Source organism: Gnatocerus cornutus, chromosome 4, assembly GCF_029298725.1.
Source record: "Gnatocerus cornutus isolate USDA-ARS CGAHR chromosome 4, icGnaCorn1.1, whole genome shotgun sequence".
Classification (NCBI taxonomy): domain Eukaryota; kingdom Metazoa; phylum Arthropoda; class Insecta; order Coleoptera; family Tenebrionidae; genus Gnatocerus; species Gnatocerus cornutus.
The window spans coordinates 2,938,052-2,947,840 of NC_142236.1; the positions used below are offsets into that span (position 1 = coordinate 2,938,052).

Below are 9,789 nucleotides of genomic sequence, written 5' to 3' on the forward strand. Positions count from 1 at the left end.
CCGATTCATCACCGGAACAGCTTCATAACTTTACCGTTATGTTTCGTCATTTTCACGAATTGTCGTCAAAAGTGCCATTAACACGCGCTAAAAGTGTGAATGAACGAAAAATAAGTAAATTTAACTTTTAACCTCACATAAACTCGCGTTGTTAAAGAACTTTATTGTGCCCGGGTCAATTTCGAAAGTGGCTAAAGTTACGTGAGTTTTGTAACGATGAGTTAACGAAGAAAGTCGGCTTTAGCCACCATTATCTCCTGATTTGACACCACTGGAATCTTTATGAGGCGATGCCGAAATCGATTTCCGGACTGACACCACTGGAATTCGTAGGCTAAAACCACAACCCCGAGTCGGTGGCAGGCCAACACAAAGACCTAATCTAATGAAGATTTTTCCACGGTATCTTCAGCGGCATCTCCACGTTCCGCTGACTCACGATGTCTGTTGGTCCTATGCGGTTCTTAATTATTTCCCTGCGCCCCACGACCGTGGATACGTGTTAAAGTTATTAAAATTGCAACATCAAGTGAGCTGAGGCTAGTTTCAGGTTCATTTTTCACTAGGAAATTTAATTTTCCCCTAGACACCCCCACAGTTGGTACCCTTGAATAAAAAAAAGTACGGAAGATTGAAATGAGACGTTCCGTTTCACAATTTACACGGCAGCAGTGCAGCAGAGCGCCACCATAACAACGCGGTTTTTACCCCAAATTTCAACCCCTTGAATTTACCCACAAGACCCATAAAATATTAAAACGTTACATGAAAATAAAGCTACTCACTCCAGAAATCCAACTCGGGGCCCCCTTGTAGCAAAACAACACAAAAATGACAATTTTCGTCTAAAACAAACCGACACATAACCTCACTTTTTCGCAAAAAATTAGAATTTTTGCGGCACGCGACTGGAAAAGTTTGTGCTTTTCGTTTATCCACTGACCCAGCACGGAATTAGAAAGAATTCGAGGCGAAAACACGCACTTTTTCTCCTTTTTCACAAAAACCAAACTTTTGAAGTTTTTATAGTGAAATCAACGGTACCAATATTGACGAAAAAAATCCCCAAACCGCGTCCTAGTTTTAGTCATATTAAATCATTTCAGCGTCCGAGGCACTTGAGGTGTATTTAATGAGTTTGTGGCAAAAACTCCACTGGTTTCAGTGAAAATTATTTTTTCTTAAGGGATTTGTTTTTTCCCCTAGGGTTTCATCTGCCTATACGAAAAAAAATATAAAAAATTAAAATATGTTTTACTACTACAAGAATGAAGCGCACTGAGTCCCCCATGACGACAACACAATTTTGAGTTAGCGCAGCCCCATTTCACCCCCTCGAATTTACCCCACAAGACACTTAAAATATTGAAAGGTTACATGAAATTAAGGTTACTCACTCCACAAATCCAAATCTGGGCCCCCTTGCAACTAATCACCACAAACACCACAAGTTTTGTCTAAAATAAACCGGCACATAACCTCACTTATTAAAATCGCAAAAAAATTAGAAGTTTCGAGGCGCGCGACTGGAAAAATTTGCGCTTTTCGTTTGTCTACAGATCTAGCACGGATTTAGATAGAATTCGGAGTGAAAACACGCACTTTTACTCCATTTTCACAAAAACCGAACTTTTGAAGTTTTTATAGAGAAATCAAAGGTACCAACTTTGACGAAAAAAAAACCCAAACCGCATCGTGTTTTCGGTCAATTATTCCGATTCTCGTGGAGTAATAAAAAATTTCAGCGCCCGAAAGAGATTCCTTCGAGTGTATTTAATAAGTTTGGGGCAAAAATACTGGTTTTAGTGAAAATTATTTTTTCTTAAAGGATTCAATTTTTCCCTAAGAGGTTGGTATCCCGGTACAAAATGAAATTATGGAAAACTGAAATATGGTTTTCTGTTACAAGAATAAAGCTCACTGGGGCCCCCACAATTTTAAGTTGGCGCACCCCCAATATCAACCCTCGAATTTACCCCACAAAACACTTAAAATAATAAAACGTTCCACGACATTAAAGCTACTCACCCTATAAATCTAACTTGGAAGCCCCTTGCAACTTAACACTACAAAAACCACAATTTTTGTCTAAATAAACACGCACATAACCTCACTTTTTAAAATCACAAAAAATGAACGTTTCGCTAGCGCGCGACTGGAAAAATTTGCGCTTTTCGTTTATCAACGGATCTAGCACGGATTTACAGAAAATTTGAGGCGAAAACACGCACTTTTACTCCTTTTTCACAAAAAACGAACTTTTGAAGTTTTTATGGAGAAATGAAAGGTACCAACTTTGACGAAAAAAATCCCCAACCCTGGTCCCGCTTTCGGTCAAATTTTCATGATTTTCGTAAAGTGATAAGTAATTCCGCGTCCGAAACGCATTCCTTGGGGTGATTTACTGAGTTTGAGGCAAAAATACCACTGGTTTAAGTGAAAATTATTTTTTATTAGAAAATTTGAATTTCCCCTAACATCCTTAAAGTTGGTACCTTCGTACGGAAAGAAAATATGGAAACTTGAGATATGTCGATCTGTTTAAAAAAAAACGCGCACTAGGACCCCTACAATGACAACACTGTTTTAAGTTGACACACCCCAAATTTCATCCCTTAGAATTTACCTCACAAGACACTTAAAATAATGACAGATACAGGAAATTAAAGAGGAATTTTACTGGGGCCCCTTTAAAACTATACACCCCAAAAACCACAATTTTCCCCTAAAACAAACAAGCACATAACCTCACTTTTTGAAATAGCAAAATTTTGCGCGTTTAGTCCTATCACGCAATCAAAAATCAAAAATAGAATCAAAAACACGCAATTTAACATTTTTTCGCCGTACCGAAAATTTTGAGCAAAACTAGAGGCACCAACTTTGGGAGAAAAAAATCCCCAAATCAAGAGGTGTTTTAATAAATTTTGAGCACAAATAAATAATTTCGTATCAGGAAAACGCTCCTGGGGGTTATTTTATGTGTTTTGAGTAAAAAAACAGCAGTCGTGTCAGTCAAATTAATTAATTATTAGTTAGTTTTCCTAGGGGTTGGTACTTGGCCACGGAGGGAAGTTTGAAATGCGCGCTGTGTTAGCGCTCACAAAGCAAGTTTAATTTGCCGCACAAACGTGCATCTGCCTCGCCGGCTAATTATCTCCACGTTTTCAACAATAAAAGTAATTTCCACGGTGAGTTCCTCTCATTCGTTTAAACTTACTAAGAAAAAAAGTTGGCTCACCTGATTTTCCAACCCTGGGACTCCCCAAAACCACCACTCTGATTCTATTAACATTCGTCATGTCTTGGTTGACCATAAAGAACATGTCACACTAGCACTAAGCGAAAAAATCGCACATGGTCACTAAGGGTCAATGGCAAGGTCGGTGAACCATTTAATTAATCGATTTGTGCACAAGGGATTCTTGCAGAGAGGTGGTCGAGAACCACACGTGGTGCTCACTGGTGTTTTGAATGCTCGCCGGTTCTTCCGATTGTTTCAAATGGACGAAATGAAGAGGAATGAAATGCTCTCGCTTTCGCGCACGTTGGACAACTGAACCGGAATCTGCTTGGCGATGCTCTCTTGGGAGAACTGTTGAGATTGTTGGTTGTGTTGTGCCGGTTGGAGCTGCTTTACCCCACTTTTTTCGAGTGCCTGCAAGTGGAAGGAAATCGGTTTTTTGTGCTTTTTCGGACGATACTTCCTCTAGGTCCTCGGGGTTTTTCTTGGATTTTACAACCCTTCGAAAATCAGTTCGTTACACTCACATCAATTTGTTGCACTCGGAAATAGATTATTATCAACGGACACTTCATATTTAAGATAATAAAACGCTTCTTCGTTTTTTGCTATGCAGAAAATATTCTCACTTTATTTCTATTCTCCGATGTCTTTAATATTCTCAGTTTCCCTTAGAGTATTCTCAGTTTTAACCAGCAATTTTTGCAATGATTTTTCAGAAATGTCTCAAAGTTATCCCCAGTTCCTGTTTTAAGATTTTGTCGTATTCTCACTACTAAATCTCCGAAACTGAGAATACTGAGAGTCGTAGTTTCTCAGTTTCTCAGTTTTTATTCTCGATTATTATTCTAACTTTTGCATCATTTTAATTTATTCTAATTTTTTCAAAATCTCACATTTTTATTTTTATGTTATTCTCAGTTTCTTAACTCAGCTTTTCCTCAGTTTCTTAAATCTGTAATTTTGGAAAGAGTCTTCAGTGATTCAAACTTCCTAGAGTACTTGCTTACTCAAAATTTTCTAAAATCTGTTTCGCTCATTCAATTATTTTGTAATTTTGTGGATAGAACAACCAAATTCCATGCATCATCTTCACCAAATTTCAGAGTTGTAGTACAAACAATAACTAATTTACAAAAAATTTTTTGAATTTCAAAAATGTTGCTCATTTTAAATTAAAAAAATTCTAAAATATATCATGTTTTTTTTAATTGTTTTGTTATTTTGTGATTGAAACAAGCAAATTCAATGTATTTTTTTCACAAAATTTTAAGGTCATAATCCAATCATCTATCCAATCTACCCAATCAATCTAATCAACATAATCAATTTAATAATTTTGAAAATGAAAAAAACTTTGCTTTCTCTAAATTGTAAAATTTCTCAAATCTGTCTCGCTTATTTAATAATTTTGTAATTTTGTGTATGAAACAAGCAAGTTTCATGTATCATCTCCACCAAATTTCAAAAGTGTAGTCTAACTAATAACTAATTTACAAAATCTTTTTTAAAATGTCAAAATTTTGCTTTCTCTGGATTCAAAAATTTCTAAAATTTGTCTCGCTTATTCAAAAATTTTGTAATTTTGTAAATGAAACAAGCAAGTTCTATGCATCATTTCTACCAAATTTCAGAGTTCTAGACCAAATAATAACTAATTTACAAACGGTTTTTTAAATTTTCAAAATTTTGTTAACTGTAAATTAAAAAATTTCTAAAATCTGTCTCGCTCATTCAATTATTTTGTTATTTTCTGAATTAAAATAACAAATTTAACATTTTCTTTTCACCAAATCAGTTAAGTATTTTCAGTTTTAGCCCAAATTCTTGAAAAGATTTTTACATTATGTATTCTCACTTTATCCTTCAGAATTGTCTCAAAATTTCGCTAGTTTTTATTTAAAGAATTCGTCGTATTCTTACTTTTTTAGCTTTTGACAACATAAACAAAAATTTTACTCTCAATCTTCGAAACTGAGAATACTCAGAGTAGTTTAATATTTCGTATTCTAAGTGTCTCACATTAAGTAAATTTTGAACCAGTTTCTCAAATTTTATTCTAAATTTCGCATCATCAATTAATTTTCATTTGCTCATTTGGTTTTTATTTTTTTTCTCAATTTGTTAATTTCTTTTTAATTCTCAGCTTCTTAAATGTTAAAGTATTCTCAGTTTTATGCTAAACTCATGTAATTATTCCGCTGCATTCTCAACTTTTTTATTTATTTTCACATTTCAATTTAACCATTTTCACTTTGTGGTCTTATAATGCTTTTTATTTAGCTTAAATTAGATTCTCAGTTTTTAAAGATAATACAAGTTAAGAATTAATTTATTCTCACATTTATGAATTTGGAAATTTTAATAGATCCAGCTATTCTCAGTTTTTACCTTTCTCTTATTTATTCTCACCATAGTTCAGTTTCGCACATTTTTGTTAACTTGTTCTCAGTTTATTCTCACTTTTGATCCCAAAATCGTAAATTTGACACTTTTGACAGATAAAGTTTTAATGTCAACCTTCTAAAAAATTCAAAGCCTCCTAAATATTTCAAATTTTTACTGTCTGCTGAAACTGAAATAAATTTATTCTCACATTTGTAAATTTGAAAACGGTTTCTCACTTTTCTCACAGTTTTTGTTTTTTTCTGTTATTTATTCTCACCAAACATCAGTTTAGCACATTTTTATTAACTTGTTCTCAGTTTATTTTTACTTTGAGTCCAAATTCTTTAATTTGACAGTTTTTGGTTATGTTTGAACGATAGAGCTGCCAACCTTGAAAAAAAATTCCAAGCCTCCTCGATATTTTTATTGTCTGGTGAAACTGATCAGTAGAAATTGAAGTAGTGGGCGTATTTAATGGCGAATTTAAAGCAAATATCATGTGTTCTAATTTATTTTCCATTTAATTATATTAATATTAAAACACTAATTCGAATAATAAAAAGCGAAAGTTGCGTATGTAAATCATAATTACTTACAATGTGTTGACAAGAATGTCACGTTTTAGCAACGATATGACTCGTGCCGCATTAAAATTAATGAAATTATATAACGGCGCCATGTATAAAAACTGTCATAGATTTCGAGACTACGTGTTGCCAACCGTGTCAGAAAAATCCCAGCCTCCTGTCATGTCGCAGTGAAACGATGAGTTATCGGTAAAACAGATTTCCCTCTCGCTCGTTCCAAAGTTCATGAAAACAACTTTTCCAACAATGTGCGCAATCATCATCTCCTCTTCCGCTTAAAAATCCGCAAACTCACTCGATAAACAAATTGTCTACGTTCGCATTACGGCGAGAATGCAGGGCCGGCGCCTGTTGCAAATAGCCGGCGCCACTTGATCGTTCACACGACGCTCTTTGATACCAGGTGTGGAGTTTTCTTCTTCTTTTTCTTCGACAATCTAATGATCGTGAAGGGAACTCACGTCACGTGGAAGCAAAGCGGTACCGACACTGTTTGGCCTTACAGCGGTTAATCAAAATATGGTTTCGTTACGTTAATTTTCATTTAGATTTAATTAACCGTGCTGGGAAGGAGGTCAAAGAATTAATAACATATCATTAACGTGAGGGATTAGGAAAGGAACTGCTTGACACGTTTCGGACATGTGGAATGATGAGTGTTTGGTAAATAGTTTAATAGGATAGTAAACAGGAACAAAGCGGAGAGGAGCCGCGCATTTTTTTGGGTGTCGGACTGTCACAATAAGTCATGTCAGAGCCACCGTCTGCTTCTTTAAAGACAAAAATTTCTAAAATCTGTCTCGTTTGTTCAATAATTTTGTAATTTGGTCAATAAAACAAATAAGTTTATCTTCACCAAGTTTCAAAGTTGTAGTCCAAATAATAACTGATTTACAAAAATTTTTTTAAAGTCAAAATTTTGTTTAGGTAGTCTAAATTAAAAAATTTCTAAAATCAGTCCTGCTTGTTCAATAATTTTGTAATTTTGTGGATGAAACAGGCAAATTTCTTGTCATATCTCCACCAAATTTCAAAATTATAATTTAAATAATAACCAATTTGCGAAAGGTTTTCGGAATTGTCAAAATTTTGCTTTCTTTAAATTACAAAAATTTCAAAAATCTGTCTCTTTTATTCAATAATTATGTAATTTAGTGGAAAAAACAAGCAAAGTGTGAGGCATTATGCTTACTAAATTTCAAAGTTAGCGTTTAAATAATAACCAAACAAAACTTTTTTTTAATTGTCAAAATTTTGTTTATACTAAAAAAATTAAAATTTGTCTTGTTTATTCTATAATTTTGTAACATGGTAAATAAAACGTAAAATTTTAGCTCCCACCAAGTTTCAAAGTTATAGTCCAATTAATAATAATTAATTAAAAAGTCTTTTTCAATTGGGGCAAAATTTTCTTACTCTGAATTACAAATTTTTCTAAAATTTTATAAAAATTTTGTAATTTGGTGAATAAAACAAGCAATGATGAGGCATTATGCTCACCAAATTTAAAAGTTATCGTTGAAATAATAACAAATTTACACTATTTTTTTCAATTGTCAACATTTTGCTCTGCTTAAATTACAAAAATTTCTAAAATCTGTCTCTCTTATTCAATAATTTTGTAATTTAGGCAATAAATTAAGCAAGTTTAGCGTATTAACTTTACCAAGTTTCAAAATTATAGTCCAAAAAATAATGAATTAAAAAAATGTTTTCAAATTGTCAAAATTTTTGTATTCTGAATTACAAAAATGTCTACAATCTCTTTCGCGTATTTAAAAATTTTGTAATTTGGTAGATAAAATAAGCAAGATTGAGGCATTTTGTCACCAAATTTCAAAATCATAGTAAAAAAAAATTACGGATTTACAATTTTTTTTTTGCATTGTCAAAATTTTGCTCACTCGGAATTACAAAAATCTCTAAAATTTGTTTCGCTTATTCATAATTTTGTAACTTAGTGAGTGAAACGTGTAACTTCAACGCATTGTCTTCACTAACTTTCAAAGTTATAGACAAAATAATAACTAAATTAAAATAAAAATGTCAAAATTTTGGTTGTTCTGAATTACAAAAATTTCTAAAATCTGTTTTTATTTAAGAATTTTGTAATTTGGTTGACGAAACAAGCAAAAATGGCACATTATCCTCACTAAATTTCAAAGTGAATTTTTCGAATTGTCAAAATTTTCCTTACTTTAAATTCAAAATTCTTGAAAATTAGTACCACTTATTCAATAATTTTTTAATTTGGTGAATAAAGTAAGCAAGGTCATCGTGTTATTTTCATCAAGTTACAAAATTATAGTTTAAATATTAACTGATTTACAAAAGTGAGTTGTCAAAAATTTCTAAAATCTGTCTTGCTTATTCAAAATTTTTAAAAGTTGGTGAATAAAACAAGCAAAGTTGGCGTATTATCCTTACCAAATTTCAAAGTTATAATCTAAATAATAACTGATTAACATATTTTTTTTCGAATTGCCAAATTTTTGCTTACTTTAAATTACAAAAATTTCTAAAATCCCTTCCGTTTATTCAATAATTTTGTCATTGGGTAAATAAAACAAGCAAGGTTTGGGCATTATGCTCACCAAATTTCAGAGTTATTGTCAAAATAATGACGGATTTAAACAATTTTTTTCGAATTTTAAAAATGTTGTTTACTTTGAATTAGAAAAATTTGTAAAATCTGTCTTGCCTATTTATTATTTTGAAATAGAGAGAATTAATCGAACAAGTTTTTTGCCAAGTTTCAAAAATTTACTCCCAATAATAACCGGTTTCCAAAAGTTTTTTGAAATTGTCAAAATTTTTTTTACTATAAATTCTAAAATTGATAAAGTCTGTCTCACTTAATCAATAATTTTATAATTTGGTAGGTGAAGCAAGCAAGCCTATCGTGTTATTTTCACCAAGTTTAAAAGTTATTATCCATATAATAACTAATTAAAAAAACAATATTCGACTTGTCAAAATTTTGCTTACTCTGAATTTCATTTTTTTTTAAATTTGTCTTGCTTTTTCAGAAATTTTGTAATTTTATAGAATAAACAGGCAAAGTTGGCGCATTATCTTCACCAAATTTCAAACTTATAGTCTAAATAACAATAAATTTTAATTATTTTTTTTCGAATTGCCAAAATTTTAACTAGTCTAAATAAAAATTTTTTGATAATCTGTCTCACTTTTTTACTAATTTTGTAAATTAGTGAATAAAACAAGCAACTTTAACGCCAAAAACTTAAGATTCTAGAAAAGAAAATTTCGTTTTTTCTCAGATTCTCTCTTTCGCAGTTCGTTTAAATGAGATTCTCTTTATGGTTTTAGCGTGTGATCCCCGTCAAACAAGGCGAGATTAAACTGAGATTAAAATAAAAAATTGAGGCTTCGAAGGTTATTAAAAATCCCCGAGAAATTGCTGAGCAGTTCGCAATAGTCTGTCTTAAGAGCCAAAGAATGATCGTAAAGTCACAAAACAAAATGAATACCTAGATAGATATAAGCAGTGTAATTTGAAAATCACCACAACTTATTTTCCACCCATCAAACGTAAATAGTCCCAACTAA

General features: G+C 32.1%; 1 protein-coding gene across 1 annotated transcript in view; it reads right to left on the reverse strand.

Moving 5' to 3' along the window:
• The window catches only part of LOC148175996 (ras-related and estrogen-regulated growth inhibitor-like), a 72,715-nt gene extending 69,388 nt beyond the window's left edge, over nt 1-3,327 (reverse strand). The window contains exon 1 of the mRNA XM_088033688.1: nt 3,242-3,327. Within this exon, the coding sequence (XP_087889814.1) occupies nt 3,242-3,326 (85 nt within the window). The 5' untranslated portion in view covers nt 3,327. The remainder of the gene's footprint in view (nt 1-3,241) is intronic.
• Between the last annotated feature and the right edge of the window lie 6,462 nt (nt 3,328-9,789).